Source organism: Rhinoraja longicauda, chromosome 6 (assembly GCF_053455715.1).
Source record: "Rhinoraja longicauda isolate Sanriku21f chromosome 6, sRhiLon1.1, whole genome shotgun sequence".
Taxonomy (NCBI): Eukaryota; Metazoa; Chordata; class Chondrichthyes; order Rajiformes; family Arhynchobatidae; genus Rhinoraja; species Rhinoraja longicauda.
Window position 1 is genome coordinate 75,171,236 of NC_135958.1, and position 17,730 is coordinate 75,188,965.

Below are 17,730 nucleotides of genomic sequence, written 5' to 3' on the forward strand. Positions count from 1 at the left end.
ATTCTGGTGTCTTCCCTCTTCTGTGGGACAACATTTGGACTTAATTCAGGCATGCGTGTAAGGGAGTAGTAAATGTAACAAGGTATTTCAACCCATCAAGGGTGCTCACCTCAGCAAACATGTAATTTACCCCGTTGTTCTCACTTAATTAGTTGATGGTGAGTGGTACAAATTTGCGAGAAATTAGTCCACTAGTCAAAAACACCTGCAAATTCACAATTTATGCAAGATATTCATAAAAAATTAGAGCAACATTGTTAGAAAGTCATCTTTCAGATGCCAATGAATGGCATAAATAAGACCATACAGTACTACAGACGATGCATCTTTGAAACTATAATAAATTTCACTAAGGAGCAAAAGTTTAACTTGAAATATGGTCTGTCGCGTTGTACCATATTTCAAGTTAAACTTTTGCTCCTTAGTGAAATTTATTATAGTTTCAAAGATGCATCGTCTGTAGTACTGTATGGTCTTATTTATGCCATCTTTTCGAATCATTAATTGGACGTGGGCAATTGCACCAATTATTGGCAATTTTAGTTTCAAAGCACAGATGCATTGATTGAAAACTAGGAATGCCAATTGAATCACATTACTCAACGATTAAAAGAGTCCCAAATGAATTTCTGTGATCACATTTATATTTTCGTCAGTATCTCCAGAAAAATGGTAATGTGATTTGGTACCTTATGCAAGCATAAAACAACTACTTATATTTTTGTTACTTTGATCTCTGTAGGGAAAATATTGATAGCATCTAATCCTTCATCACATCATGTTATTTAAGTTACTTGACTCTGTTGTCCATACATGCACAGTGTTTATGAAGTATATAAATCCTCAGATTTCATGATACTAGTCTGTTTTTATATGTATTTGTTGTGGAATTTATGTGTGCAGAAAAAAAACAAGTTATAGATTTTGGAAGAGGTGAGAAATGTTGAACTTCACACAATGAATTATTTATTGTTTTCTTCTTTACAGTCTTTGTTTACCCACTTCTCAGCATTATTAATAAACATTTAAAATTGCTTCACAATCATTGTGCTACTAACAGTGACGTAAGCTATGTCTGAATACACGCCAAATTTGAGAAATTGTTGCAATCCATTTAGCACTTTATCATTTTTTTATGGCTGAAAATTAAGTTTATTGGGAACAGGCCTGATGCCTACGTTTTTGGTTGGAGATAGGTAACAAAATCAGAGGGGAAAATAATCATATATCATTCTATTAAAATAACAATAATCATTATTTTACTCCGTGTATTAACAGTAATAAGGTTGTGTGATCAGTAAAGTATCTCTACAACTCCATGAACAGCTTAGTTATATTTTGGTTTATTACCCTCATTTATCAAGAGAGACTCATTAATAAAGCACATTTGTGATTTGTTGGAGACCAGCCAATCTGCACAAAGGCAGGATTCCTATAATGAAAGAAAGTTTAATTATAGTAATTGCCTTCATTCCCTTCCAGGATATTTGCAAATTATTGACGTTAACAATTGAGCATTGTTGTATTGAATTGTTTATGTTATGCAAAATTGTTATTTCTCTGAATATAATTCAAAAATGACCTTGCATTCATTTTATGATATTCAAAGATAAATAAACTTTCCGATTTAAAAAAAAGATATGAAATAAAAATGAATTAAACTGGAGACGCTCAGCGGGTCAGGCAGCATCTCTGGGGTGTGAAACAGAGTTTCTCTTTGTAACAACCTTTCTCTTAGTTTACACTGGATTTTTTTTTTAAAACAATCTCTCATTAACATTGGTGCAGTAATGTCATAAAAACCTTATAAAACTTGTGATTGCACACCATTCCCCATAGAAACACATGATTAACCTGAATCATTGCAGTTATAACTATTCTTCATTCTGATCTTTCGATCAATACAAGACCAGATTAAAAAAAACACATTAGGGATAAGACATACGCACTGAATTCTTCCATTGCATGTTTATTGAACAAATGATAAAGGTAAACATAATAACATTAGAAACAAAACTATTGATAGCCATACACTCTATTAGATAGATGGGATTTGTTAAACATTTTCAATCAAAATCTAAAATGTTATGTCTTTAAGGGATTTTTAAAAATCTATGTTTCTTAATTGTATCACATCTGCACATTTGCTTTCAAAAGCATTCCATCCTCGTGTTTCTCGACTGGACTGTATTCTCTAGTACCCATGGTAATGGGATAGGTTAAAATAAATGCTCTAATACTGTTTTATAAAGTCATCAAGTGAATTTTAACTGTTCTCTGTTACAGGGGATTCAATTCTTGATTGAAAATGAGCTATTAAAGAACACTCGAGAGGATATTGCACAGTTTTTATATAAAGGGGAGGGACTAAACAAGACTGCAATTGGGGATTATCTTGGAGAGAGGTAATATGTTTATTAATTATGAACCACCTATTTTCTGACAACTCAATCTTCCACTTCAAACTGAATGTAAACTATGGAATATTATTCTATTTTCTGCTTTCATAATCTACTGCAAAAGCAATCCCAAATTTTATATTATGAGACTCATGAGGATTGGTGACAAAACAAAATTCTCATCATCATGCCCCAAAAGGATGGTTCTTAGCCTTTTACTATACTCCTTATACACTCACGACCTTGCGGCCACATTCTGTTCAAGTTTGCAGATGACTCCATTGTAATGGTGGGATCTTGAACAATGATGAGGAGGAGTACAGGAAGGAGGTTGAGAGCTAAGTAATATGATGTCAAGACAACAACCTCTCCCTCAAGGTCAGCAAGATGAAAGAGCTAGTTATTGACTTTTGGAAGCCTTGAGAAATACTTGTTCCAATCAGCAGTAATGGTGCCAAAGGGGAAATAGTTAAGGGCTTCCAGTTCCAAGGCATAAATATCAAAAATAATCTGACCGGGCCAATCCACATTGAAGCTACAGCCAGAAAAGTTCACCAATGCCTCTACTTCCTCAGAAGACAAAAGAAATCCAGCATGTCTCCAACAACTCTTACCAACTTCTTAAATGCACCTTAGAAAGCATCTTATCAAGATGCATCAGCTTGACTCAGCAACTCTGCCCAAGACTGAGAAATTGCAGGGAGTTGCGGATGTAGCTGAGTCCATCACACAGACCACACTCTTCACTTTTGACTCCATTAAGGGTACTGATTTCCCCAGCATTTAAGGGGTTTACAGAAGTTGATGCCTCATAAAGGCAGCCAGCATCATAAGAAACTCACACCATCCTGGCCATGCTCTCATTTCACTCGCCATCAGGAAGAAGGTATAGGAGCCTGAAAACTGTAATGTCCAGGTTCAGGAGCAGCTTCTTCACAACAACCATCAAGCTATCAATCACTACAACCACCAAATAAGCTCAGACTACATAGACTTGGGGTGTATTTTTGTCTTTGCATTATTATTGATTTTTTAAAAATATATACTGATATTTTGTTGTTGTTTATTATGATTGTTGTTGTTTATTATGATGTTTATAGAGTATTATGTTTACATATCTGTTGTGCTGCTGCAAGTAAGAATTTCATTGTTCAGTTTCGGGACATATGTCAAAACACTCTTGACTCGATCTACACTTCACGCTGTCTCGGATACAAAAGCTTGAAAGCACGTACCACCAGACTCGGGAACTTCCCCTCTGTTATCAGACTATTGAACGGTTTCCCATAAGATAAGACAATCCTCCAACTTAGCTTCATTGTAGAAGCTAGACTTTTTTTTCTGTAATTGTTAAGCTACAATGCTGCAAAAAATACATTCTGCACTCTTTTTCTCTTTGCTTTACCTGTTGCATTTGTGTGTGGCTTGATTATACTTGTGTATAGTATCTGATTTAATTTGATAGCATGCAAACAAAACGTTTCATTGTACCTCGGTGCTTGTGACAATAATATACCAATACCCGTCTAAAATGTTGGCTTAATGCCGATCTTTGCCCATGTGTCAAGTACTGAGCTAATTTATTTAGGTATGGAATGCTACAGAGGTTAATAGAAACATAGAAAACAGGTGCAGGAGTAGGCCATTCGGCCCTTTGAGTCAGCACCGCCATTCAATATGATCATGGCTGATCATCCAAAATCAGTACCCCGTTCCAGCTTTTTCCCCATATCCCTTGATTCCCTTAGCCCTCTAAATCTAACTCTCTCTTGAAAACATGCAGTGAATCTACCTTTTGTGACAGAGAATTCCACAGATTCACAACTCTCTGGGTGAAAAAGTTTTTCCTCATCTCAGTTCTAAATGGCCTACCCCTTATTCTTTAACTGTGACCCCTGGTTCTGGACTCCAACATTGGGAACATTTTCCCTGCATCTACCCTGTCCAATCCACTAAGAATTTTATGTTTCTATAAGATTCCCTCTCCTAAATTCCAGCGAATACAATCCCAGTCGATCCATTCTTTCATCATACGTCAGTCCTGCCATCCTGGGAATTAACCTAGTGAACCTATGCTGTAATATTGTAAATGCGTACTTTCCACCACAGTCTAAACAGCTGACGTAAAGATTCCATTTTAATTGAAAGTAGCATTAGGTCACCAGCTGTCGCTATCTTGGTCAGGATTTTACCTGATAGTGTGCTCCCCTATAGAAGGTGGGGGGGGGGGGGGGGGGTATTACTTTAGGTGAGAAGAATTGTGTATTGTGAAGCCACTCCATTCTCACACTTTTTGTCTTTTCATCTCTGACCTTTGTCCAACTATCTACCTATCAAAGGCTATGACCTGCCCCTCCTCTCTCCCAGCTTTATTAACCTCCCCCACCAACACCCCTGGTACCACAATCCACCCATGTTCTCCAGAGTCGCTGCCTGACCAGTTGAGTTACTCCAGTACTATGTGTCTTTTTTTGAGATGACATTGGCTGGTAGAGCAGACAGACGAATGGCAATCAAAATTTAATACAGAGAAATGTGAAGTGATGTACTTGAGCAGAGAGAACAAAGGTAGCCATTAGAAATGTGCAGTCTATGAGTTGTATGCAGGAACATGGGAACTGTGTTGTTAATGGACATAAATCCTTGAAAGTCGCAGGATAAATTAAGGAAGTGCTTAGTAAAGAAATATGATTCTGAGATTCATAAATGGGAGAATAGCATACGAATGTTGGGAAGTTGTGCTGTAATTGCATAAACCACTGGTTACGCCAGAATTGTGGTAATATTTCTAATTCTGATCACCTAGTATCTGAATGTCCTGGAATGTACAGAGAATTATTGTTGGAATGGTTCCAGGTATGAGCTATTTCAGCCATCAGGTTAGACTGGGGAAATTGGGATTGTTCTCCTTGTGCCTAAAAATGTGAAAAGATGTAATAAATCATGTTATTTTTTGAACTCTCAACACAGACGGAAGCTTTCATTGTTGACAATTTGGGAATGTGTAGGGTTCTGGATATGGAATAGGGAAGTAGGCAACTCCCTAACAGCACAGGCATGAAAGGCTGAAGGGCTATTTTTTGTTGTACTTTATTCTAAATGACTTATGAATGAACAAATATGTGCAACACTCATGATATCTTCTTGTTTACTTTCTGATCATTTGCAGAGATGAATTCAATGTCAAGGTTCTCCATGCATTTGTGGAGCTTCATGAATTCACAGACTTAAATCTGGTGCAGGCTTTGCGGTAAGAATGAATTGTCAAAATATCAGAAAATTGATGTTAGCATTTAGGCAGCCCAGCAGTATTTGCCTTTACCTCGACCCTCACAAATAAATTGAAATTAACTTGCTTATTCCCAGTGGCCTGCTGCTTGTGAAGTGGCAATGGGCTGATTATAAGATTATTGGAGATGGAAATTAACTTATTGTCTTCCTACCGATCCATTTACGCAAGATAAAATCAATCTCAAAGTATATTTGATTGTGTTATTCAACTGCATGTTACATGACTTTAATGGCATATTATACACCTCCAAATAGCTTTGTAAAAAATTAACAACTCGGTTGATTGCTGCTTGTAATCAATTCGTGTCAAGGGCCATTTGTTATTGTGCAAAATTCAATGTAACCATGTGCATGTTAACTACCTGTAAATATTTATGTACTGTTGGATGTGGGGAAACCAAACTATCATTGTGCAAAATGGCTTTTTTTAGCCAAAAAAATTGTATTAGTGTGTTCTATTAAACTGATGTTCTGATAGATTCACCACAATATCAGAAAGAAGCATTACTAGTTTATTTTTACATAATCATATGATTGTAGCAAATATTGTAGTTTGTGGTAGACCCAAAATGCATAAAGAAGGAGAGTGGAGCACCATCACAACCCAGTATCAATAGACTGAGATAATCCTTCAGGGATGCATAATTCAAGCTCTTTCAGTATGGAAGCAGAATGTCCTGGGTTTCATTGGGACATGGGAAAAAACATTCATAAGTTTCAAGCTGCATTAAATGAATATATTTTAGTAAAATACAAATTTTATTTCATGAAATTGCCATTCAATCTTTGCGTGAAGTTGGAGATTCCATTGTGTGGACAGCAACACCTGATGCTTTACTGGTTAAAGCTGTTGAATACGTCAATCATGTAATCCTGTTAGAGAACAGTACCAGCTTATGTGAACTGAGCAGATAATACTTCCTTTTAGGTTAAAGTTCTAAATGTGTAAAAAATGCTTGTTTGAAACACATCTATTCTTGTATCTGTTGAATATAAATTTGTTCAGCTGCCCGATGCCTCCTAATTTCCAGAGAAAATTTCTGAAAGAAGATTTCTGAATTGAAAACTCAAAATGCAGTGTGTAGCTTTGTATGGGAGAAATGAGACATTTCATGAGGGTGTGGAACTCACACAGTGATGCAGCTGAATTGAGTTGCTTTTCATAGCTCCTGCCACTCATAGAAACATAGAAAATAGGTGCAGGAGTAGGCTATTCGGCACTTCGAGTCAGCACCGCCATTCAATATGATCATGGCTGATCATCCAAAATCAGTACCCTGTTCCTGCTTTCTCCCCTTATCCCTTGATTCCATTAACCCCAAGATCTATATCTAACTCACTTGAATCAGAACTTCAGCTCAGTGGCAAACTGAAATTTGACCTGCATTGGAAACATAGCAGACAAAAAAAACATTGGAGTAATTCAGCAGGCCAATCAGCATCTCTTGAGAAAAGAAATCTGTATCAGGGTCTCCACCCTAAATGTCACCTATTCCTTTTCTCCAGAGATGCTGCTCGGCCCACTGATTTATTCCAGCTTTTTTTGTGTCTTTGATTAACTCAGGTTAATCTGACCACTGGTGCTATGTGTGGGTAGAGCGTGCACGTTTCTCTTATGGCAACGTGTGTTTTCCTTATGGTCCAATTTCTTTCCATTTCCGTTGAGTTGATTAATTGGCCTTTTTATATTGCCCTTAGTACGAGTGTAAGTAATAGAATCAGGTGGGAATTGAATTTGGAGAGAAGTTTTCGGGAAAATTAGTAAAGGAAAGGATTGTTCTGTGAGTCAGCACAAACCGTATGGGCTGAATGGCCTAGTTCCGTAATATATGAAAGGATGGTACTCATCAGGGATTGGCAGCAGTGGAACTTCAGCACTAGTTTGAACAGAATTCAAGAAAGAATCAAGTTGTAGGAGTAATACGTGAAATGCTTGCTTATGTGTTCTATTTAATAACTTAACATGCTCTTAATCGAACAAGTAGAACATTAAATACATCATGAGAGAAAAATACATTGGTGGATTGTACAATTACATATAATTAATGCTATATGCATAAAATAAGTTGAATACGTTCCCTCTGGGCTGGATATATAAACCTATTTAGTACGACCAAAATTATTTTAAATGAACTTAATTTCTTTTAACTTTGGAGAACTTTCCACAGACATAACTACATAAATGTTACATCTTGTAGTGTTCTAAAATATGCTACATATTTATAGAATCATGTTGTTAATTCTTTGTGAAAGATGCATGCTGGCTCCTGTGATTATTTTTAACCTTACCTTGCAATAAAAAATTAAAATCTACAATCCGAATTTAAATTAATGAATCTTATTATTAATCTTACTAATTAACTTATTATGAATACAGTAATTTTATTTTTTAAATTAATATCAAAACATCAGGCAATTTTGTGGAGTTAATGAACTTATTAGAAATGCGGTAATTTTATTTTAAAAATTAATATCAAAACATCAGGCAATTTTTGTGGAGTTTCCGGTTACCTGGAGAGGCACAGAAGATTGATCGAATGATGGAAGCCTTTGCTCAGCGGTATTGTCATTGTAACCCTGGAGTCTTTCAGTCCACTGGTAAGCCACAGCAGTGCACTGTATTTGCCTGTTAACTCAAAAATAACTTGCTTCGAACGAATATACTGAGCAACTATTTCGTATTTTCAATGTAGCTTCAGAATTAAGATTTGAATGTCGTGTTAGACAATAGGCAATAGGTGCTGGAGTAGGCCATTCAGCCCTTCGAGCCAGCACCGCCATTCAATGCGATCATGGCTGATCACTCTCAATCAGTACCCCGTTCCTGCCTTCTCCCCATACCCCCTCACTCCGCTATCCTTAAGAGCTCTATCCAGCTCTTTCTTGAAAGCATCCAACGAACTGGCCACCACTGCCTCCTGAGGCAGAGAATTCCACACCTTCACCACTCTCTGACTGAAAAAGTTCTTCCTCATCTCCGTTCTAAATGGCCTACCCCTTATTCTTAAACTGTGGCACCTTGTTCTGGACTCCCCCAACATTGGGAACATGTTTCCTGCCTCTAATGTGTCCAATCCCCTAATTATCTTATATGTTTCAATAAGATCCCTTCTCATCCTTCTAAATTCCAGTGTATACAAGCCTAATTGCTCCAGCCTTTCAACATAAGACAGTCCCGCCATTCCGGGAATTAACCTAGTGAACCTACGCTGCACCCCCTCAATAGCAAGAATATCCTTCCTCAAATTTGGAGACCAAAACTGCACACAGTACTCCAGGTGCGGTCTCACCAGGGCCCGGTACAACCGTAGAAGGACCTCTTTGCTCCTATACTCAATTCCTCTTGTTATGAAGGCCAACATTCCATTGGCTTTCTTCACTGCCTGCTGTACCTGCATGCTTCCTTTCAGTGACTGATGCACTAGGACACCCAGATCACGTTGAACATCCCCTCTTCCTAACTTGACACCATTCAGATAATAATCTGCCTTTCTATTCTTACTTCCAAAGTGAATAACCTCACACTTATCTACATTAAACTGCATCTGCCATGTATCCGCCCACTCACACAACCTGTCCAAGTCACCCTGCAGCCTTATTGCATCTTCCTCACAATTCACACTACCCCCCAGCTTAGTATCATCTGCAAATTTGCTAATGGTACTTTTAATCCCTTCATCTAAGTCATTAATGTATATCGTAAATAGCTGGGGTCCCAGCACCGAACCTTGTGGTACCCCACTGGTCACTGCCTGCCATTCCGAAAGGGACCCATTTATCCCCACTCTTTGCTTTCTGTCTGTCAACCAATTTTCTATCCCTGTCAGTACCCTACCCCCAATACCATGTGCTCTAATTTTGTTGTTGTTTAAATTAATTTGATATTTGGGGTAATAAGGAAAAGGGCAGTGTCAACTTATGCTGGGGCAAACACAGACAGGCAGAGTAGCATGTAGGGATGCTTCTTTCAAAAAGAATTCCTTTTTTTTGTTTTGCTAAATGGCTAATTCAAATTTTGGAAATTTTGCATCAAAATATTATATTAATAACATACATTTTCATTTTTATTAATAGTACAATTCAACCCCAAGACTTGAACTTTATATGATTTAAGAGATATGCATCATATTTTACTATAATTAATTATTTCTGTTCATTTCACATTTTAGCACTTTATTCTTCTAATGAAGGCACTATAAGACCTTTTATTAATGTACAAACCTGTAGTCTGGTTTTCTTTGCAGATACATGCTATGTTTTATCTTTTGCGATTATTATGCTGAATACCAGCCTACACAATCCAAATGTAAAGGATAAGCCCCTCGTGGAAAGATTTATTCTGATGAACAGAGGAATAAACGATGGTGGTGACTTGCCTGAAGAACTATTACGAGTCAGTATCACAATTATTCCTGCATTTGTGTGACAGGGGCAGTAGTGAGTAATATGTGCATATATTTTGAAACAGGTAACTAGTTCCCACTATGGCTTCATAATAGGCCCAGAAGAATATAAGCTTTATTTGTTTGTTTCAAATTTCTCATTACACAACAAAAAGTATTACAATAATAAGGGAGAGCTTTATTATATTAGTTCAAAAGTTAACCTCTAAAACTATTATGTGTAAATAAGAATGTTTTACATGTGTTCAGGCTATTGCTCATTTCTTCTCCTTTTTCCACGGTTCATTTAATTTGAATTCTCATTTATAACATCTTCTACCATAAGGATTTACAATTCCTAATTCAGCTGGTCTTGTCAGTTCATGAGATGAGAGTTACTTTTCCCATCCAATGAATTAAGACTTGCAGCATCCAGGTGCACAATACTCACCTCCAGTAAATAAACTTGTCAGCAATTATGGCAGTCTAACCAAAAATTCTCATTCAATGTGGCTGGAGTAAATACTCACAGCATTACACATTGTACTGTAATATTTTAACCCGGTTATAATTTCTAATGAAATATAAACAATTTTGACATTTGTTAACAGAATCTCTATGAAAGTATTAAGAACGAACCATTCAAAATTCCAGAAGATGATGGTAATGACCTGACCCACACGTTCTTTAATCCAGATCGAGAGGGCTGGCTTCTTAAATTAGGTGAGTTAACAGTTTAGTTTTAGAAGGTCTCCAGTTCTGGGAATCATGATTATTTTCACTACAGTAATCTTTGCAATGTGATAAGATGTTGGAGTATTTTGTGACAGCAGTTTTAAGAAGGTAAATTACAGAGAAGGATATGAATCCTTCTTTAAGAACTTCAAATTGTAAAAACAAGTAAGAATGCATTGTGAAAGTTAGTATGATTTAAGTATAGAAAAACATAAACTTATGTATATAGTTTTCTTTGCAATTATAAAGGTAGTGAAATGTTAGGATGATTGACATTTGACTATCTTGGCATATTTCAAACAAAATTTTAGTAATGTATTCAAATTTCCTTTTATCATATACCCCGCCCCTTGGAAAAAAAAGCAGGTAATGATCTACATAGTTTTTCTAATAGTTTAAACAGGCTAAAGATGGATCATGTTTGTTATGTTAGAAATACATGGAACAAGCATTTGGTTTATTAAGAAAGCAATTCTAGGAATCTTCCTTGATGTACTCTCATAGAATTTCTATCCCAGTTTCCAAGGTAACATAATGCTGTGTGTAGCAGCAACTTAGTCCTTCCTAATAAAGTCCTTAAGCATACCATTGACGAAGGAGTGGAGCGATATTTCTTGACGCAAATAACAACAGAGATCTTCACGACGTTGCAGTTTAGCTAGTCGTTTATTGAAGTAGCAATACAAAACAGATTAGTATATCTCCCGTCGTTAACTTGTTTGCTTGGTAAGAACTTAGTATCTTTCCGTAACTCCTTCTTAGCCTGTTATTAACTTGCTAAAACCTTAGCAGGCTCCTAACGTAACTGCCGCATTATGTAAGTGCTGGCTGAATTATACTCATAATTCTGGCCCCTCCCATGGCTCCTCCCAGTCCATATACGTAAGCCCAGTATTATCTCATGCCAAGCCCCTGGTGTCCAAACATAATACAGCAGGATACAAAATAATATAATATGCTAAGATAGCTAATAAACACAAAATGGCTCCTACACTGTGTATGTAACAAATGGTAAAATTGATCGCTAATAATTTTGGAAGTAGTGCAGCTCAGCTTAGTTGTGCTACTGGTATTAGAAACCAAATTTTCTTCAAGATAACTGGGGTTTTGACCAAATGTCAATTTACTTTTATTTCCTGTGTTAACAAAGGGATTACTATAATCAGCTGAAATATTGTCTGTCATTAAGACTATACAAATGTGATTGTCCAAAAATATACCTTTGTGATACCTTTGTATCTTCAAAAATACTGCTTTATATTATAATTTGCCTATAAACAAAATGAAAGTATATTGTGTAAAATGACAATGCATAGCTTTAAAATGAGAATGGTATGCTCTTAAATGGTATGTATTTACCTTAATCCTCCCAAGTTAGAATTAGTCTTAACTTTTCACAATGCCACTGGCGGTTGATAAGTAAATTCGTAAGAATTTCAGGTCAAATTCATAAGTTATTGATTTGTCCATTTATTTAGCAAATACTAAGAAACCAATTATATTGCTTCTGATTTTGGAAGTTGGATGTCTAGGACTTCAACCATTAAAACCTGCTGATTAATTTTGTTTTGAAATTTATTGAACACTACTAATTACTCTTCATTCTTAGGAGGACATGTGACATTCATTACAAACCATTTTTCTCTGCTTTATTCTTCCTCCATTAAAATGTCCATTGCTGCTTAATCTCATTTCTAATCAAATACATCCTGCGCTGCAAATGTCACCAAAATTGTTGAAACTTTTGTTGATCATATTGAAAAATGATTTAATTATTCAACTATAATTTATCAATAATCAATTATTTAACCATAGGTTTGTCAAGATAAATGTTTACAAACAAAGTTGTCTTCATTTAAATACATTCACACTTTATGATCATAAATGTCATTAATTGAGGGTTTGACAATGTCATTTTTCCTTCCATTAAATGGCATTCTTTTGTAATTAATTCCTTATTTAAAAATTGATGCAGAGTTCAGCAAACTATTAGTTGTTGTATTTGTATAACATTCCTCTGAACTCTGATTTTACAATGACATTAATTAAGTAAAGATGGGCTACTGATTGTCACATTAATACACAGACCCATGCAGCACGAACACATGCACGATCTATTAATATCACCTTTGGTAATTAATTTCAATTATTGGAAGCTTCCATTCAGCTATGAATAGGGCTTCTACCCATAACTAATTGGAATAACTTCTGCAGTTTTGGTTTGGAACTAAAAGGGGTTATTCTGATTGTTGGGGTGTTTACCCTCAGGGGGAACCACTCCTGTTGCTTACATTAAACATATAATATAGTAGTACTTTTGTGTGCTACTCGGTCTTTGAAATTTGGTCTCATTAAATTCAGAAGCATGACACAATACAAAACTATTATTTTCTTGTGTGTTTAGTGCAAGCACCCTGATGTAAATTTCTCCCCCGTAGGTTTAAAGAAATGCATGATTTGAATTAGTGATTAGATCTAGCTATGTAAATTAGAGCTCTTACATCTGGGTTCTATAAATTGAAGTCATTAATGTTCAATACACCTGAGAGCTATTATAATACATAATAATCATTCTTGTGTGCCTGCACACCATAGATTTATGGTGTAATTTTAACTATTTATTATTTTTTTCTCGTCTGCAAATAGGAGTTTCAATTGAAATTCATAAAATAGGTCTTCAGAGACTGGACTGAATTACATAGTGGGTTAATACCTTAGCTATTAACTTCTGGTACCTCCATTTGAATGCGATCTGTATTTCCAGATGAAAACTGTGACAATCCATACGACCAATTCCACAGAAAAATTAACATTTACAAAGTGTCGTGGACATTGAACATCGTTGATTAAGGAAAGACGAAGATTGACCTGTGGAATATTTGCTTCCAGTCATTGGTTACCACTAATCATTGGTCCAAGCTTAAATGTAAAAGAATGGTCTCTACCAGAAAAACAATATGTTATCCATGAAACTGAAATTTAAGCTTAAATACAGGTGGAGTGCAGAATTATTCATGATTAATTGCTGCACGTAAGCAGTACAAAATTAAAAAGCAAAGATCAGATATAAACCAGGAAATATTTTTATCAATATCCAATATCTATTTTGTGGCCAAAAAAATTGTTGTTCTGAAAAATGTTTATGATTAACATCGGTGAAGCCTTGAAATATAACTGTATAAAATAATATAGTTAGTAGTACTTTAGATTGAAAGATTTTGTACCTAAGATATTTAATTTCCATATTTTAAATAATAAAATAATAACAGGATAATTAAAGTTTCTTAAGTTCTCAATTTAAAATTATGCAATGTGATAAATCAACAGAGCACATAGTCTGAATCTTCAGTCAAAAGTAAATAATAAGAACTGTATTTATATTATTTAAAATTAATTAAAAGCCCTGGGAATACTAAGCAAGGTGAAAGTTGTAGTTCAGCTGGTAGCCTCTGAGTCCAGTCTTTAGTGAATTCCAGACACAGAAAGTTGAGCACAGAGATCTTGTAACAAGGCAATGCCTCGCTGTATGAAGTGCGATTTTAAAAAATTTGAAATATTATACTAAGGCTGCTCAGTAAGGTTGGACATAGTTGAGGAACAACAGGGATTTGCCCCAGTGTCCTGGCAAATATATATCCCTTCCTCATATAAACTGATTATTTCGGTGTGCAATTTGTTTTCCACATTTCCAATGTTACAACAATGACTAAAAAAATCCTTTATCTGTAAAATGTTTTGGGATATTCACAAGTTGTGAAGGGTATTGTAGATATTTCAGTCTTTGTGTCATTGGTGAATGAGGATACAGAGGCAGCGTTTCCACAGAACTTATCGAAAGATTCAGAAGGCCAAATATGTCAGCTCACTTGTTAATGGTTCCCCTATAGTGTCCAGTGATGATGCCCAGTCTTGCTGTGGACTGTCCCGTATTACACTCGGGAATTGCGTGTTAATTTGATCTCGGGGAAATTGTTTGTTGAAGATTTAGGAGGCAAAGGAGAAGTTATTTTCCAAACTGATGGAGACCCTTAGTGACATGAGATGGTGAATCTGCTGTTGTGACTCCAGTATTACATGGTTATCCAATTGACTTTCTGGTCAGTGGTTATCCTTAGATTTTGGTGCTGGAGGACCTGGCAATGGTAATGCCATCTAATATCAAAGGGAGGTGGTTAAACACTCTTGTTCTACTGACTTGTTGGAAATGGTCATTGTCTAGCATTTTGTGCTATGTATGTTATTTACAACATAGCAGCTATGCTTGAATGCAGTCTAGGTTTGGAATAGACAACTTCATTTGTTGTGGGAATGTGAAAGGAATTGTACAATCATTAGGGACCATCCCCCACTTCTGAGATAATGGGAAGAGATTCACTGATGAAGCAGCTGAAGATGATTGAGCCAAGGAAGTAGCCCTAGTGAGCTCCTACTGCAATGTCCTGGGTCTGTAATGACTTCCAAAAATCATCTATTTTTGTGTAATGTGTTATTCTTTTGATTGAGTTGCTTGGATCAAAGATGTAATGAGATCTAATGTGATTGTTCTGGTAAAACCCGAGATGTGTATAAGAAAATAACTGCAGATGCTGATACAAATCGAAGGATTTATTCACAAAATGCTGGAGTAACTCAGCAGGTCAGGCAGCATCTCAGGAGAGAAGGAATGGGTGACGTTTCGTGTGACCCGAAACGTCACCCATTCCTTCTCTCCTGAGATGCTGCCTGACCTGCTGAGTTACCCCAGTATTTTGTGAATAAATACCCGAGATGTGTATTGGTGATTTGATTATTAGTAAGTAACTACCATTGACAGCATTATTAATGACTGCCATTTGGCCAATGACTGATTGATGCTTGACTGATTGGGCATTATTTAATTGGGCATTGGATTGCATTTGTCCTGATTTTTGTGAGAAGGACATACATGAGTAGTTGTATATAAATCCATTTTGTAATTGTAGTGGAACTGCTTTGCTAGGTGACTGTTGTTCTTGAGTACAGGTCTTAAGTACTAGGGTTGGGATGTTGTGTGGTTCCTCAGGCTTTGCTGCATCCAATGCTCTCAGCCATTTTGAGATATCATTTTTGTTTGAATTAAATTGACTGAAGATCTTTTTATTTTGGTGGGATCTCAGGGGTAGGCATTTCTAGCTGAATTTGGTTGTGAATACTTCATCTTGCCTTGAGCTTTCTTGTACTGGACCCCACCATTACAGAGGACTGGAATGTTGTTGGAGCTTCTTCCTCCCTTCAGCTGTTTAGTTGTGACCAACCAGGTGTGACAGGATGCAGAACCTTGATCTGTTCTGTTGGTTATCAGATCGATTAATGAAGTTTATTGCATGATGTTTGGCACATACATAGTCCTATGTGACAGCTTCATTCAGTTGGCACCCCAACCTTAGGTATTGCTGGTGCTCTTCCAGCTGGCACTTCTGCATTCCCCAGCGATCTGGCTTGGTAGTAATGGCAGAGTGAATGATGATGTCTGACCATTAGGTTACGGATTATAATTATGTACATTTGTATTGCTGCTGATTATCCACAGTGCCTCAGGTTTTAACATGCTGGATCTATTCTGAGTCGATCCAATATAGAATGATGGTGGTCGTATATCTTGGGATTATGATGGAGGAGCATTTTATCTGTAATGTATGATTGTCTATGTGGACAACCACGTCAGGCTGATGCTTGACTTCATTGTGGGACTGCTCTCCCAGTTATTGGGGCAGAAGGAGAAAACAGTTAGATGGTCTGAATAGGGTGGGAACAAGGAACATGCCTTAAATTGCAGGAACCATATGGGTTGCATTGCAAAGCCAATATTTGGAGGAAATAAGTACAGGCCAATCATCTTAATTCATCACCCTACTCAATGTTTGCCCACACTGTCCTTGTCATCCTATTTAGTGAAGTTTGATGCAGCATGAAGAACCGTTTCATCTTTTGGTTAGTTATTTTTACCTTTCCAGTTTCTTTGAGGAGTTCAACAATTCCGTAATATATAACCAGTCCCCATTTTCTTTTATGCAGCAGCTGATGGTGGTTATTTTGCCTTCAGCCTTATCAAGATCTTGAATATTGTTCTCTCCTATCTCCTTTTGTTTAATATATCTCAAATATTTTCAATTTCTAGTGAAAGATCCACGACCTGAAATATTAACTATTCTTCTCTGTCCACAGAGGTTGAGGACTATTGAGTACATCAAATATTTTCTGTTTTTATTTCAGGTTCTCAATGTCAACATATTTTCGTCTAATTCAAAGTAGTTTTGATTAGGTTTGCTGGAATAAGTTAATATCGCTGCAAATATGATAATCTGCATATATTTAATTAAAAATTATAATTCATATTTGCCCTTTTACAAAGTTGTTGAAAAGAACCACATTTTCAACATGTGTTGGAAGGAACTGCAGATGCTGGTTTACACTGAAGATAAACAAAATGCTAGAGTAACTCAGCGGGAGAGGCAGGATCTCTGGAGAGAAGGAATGGGTGACATTTCAGGTCGAGACCCTTCTTCTGACCTTCTTGAGTCAGAAGAAGGGTCTCAACCCGAAATGATACCCATTCCTTCTCTCCAGCGATGCTGCCTGTCCCACTGAGTTACTCCAGCATTTTATGTCTATCCACATTTTCAACATGACTGCCCTGAAGTAATAACAATCTTTTTGGGTGTTGACAGGATTTAATTGTTTATTAAATGTAATGATAATTTCCAGTGATAATTGACTTGCATGGGGTTATCACTTCGTCAGGGGTTATGGGGAGAAAGCAGGAGAATGGGATTAGGAGGGAGAGATAGATCAGCCATGATTGAATGGCGGAGAAGACTTGATGGGCCGAATGGCCTAATTCTGCTCCTATCACTTATGACCTTATGAAGAACAGAGAAAACTGCTGCATGTCAAATTCTGCCTCA

General features: G+C 36.5%; 1 protein-coding gene across 7 annotated transcripts in view; it reads left to right on the plus strand.

Annotated features, from left to right (window-relative positions):
* The window catches only part of cyth1b (cytohesin 1b), a 160,915-nt gene that overhangs the window by 125,815 nt on the left and 17,370 nt on the right, over positions 1–17,730 (plus strand). For 6 of the 7 annotated variants that reach the window (XM_078401354.1, XM_078401358.1, XM_078401356.1 and 3 more), the window contains 5 exons: positions 2,287–2,405; positions 5,569–5,649; positions 8,176–8,288; positions 9,935–10,083; positions 10,684–10,796. In XM_078401354.1, the coding sequence (XP_078257480.1) occupies positions 2,287–2,405; positions 5,569–5,649; positions 8,176–8,288; positions 9,935–10,083; positions 10,684–10,796 (575 nt within the window). The remainder of the gene's footprint in view (positions 1–2,286; positions 2,406–5,568; positions 5,650–8,175; positions 8,289–9,934; positions 10,084–10,683; positions 10,797–17,730) is intronic. The other variant, XM_078401352.1, reaches the window with a different exon arrangement.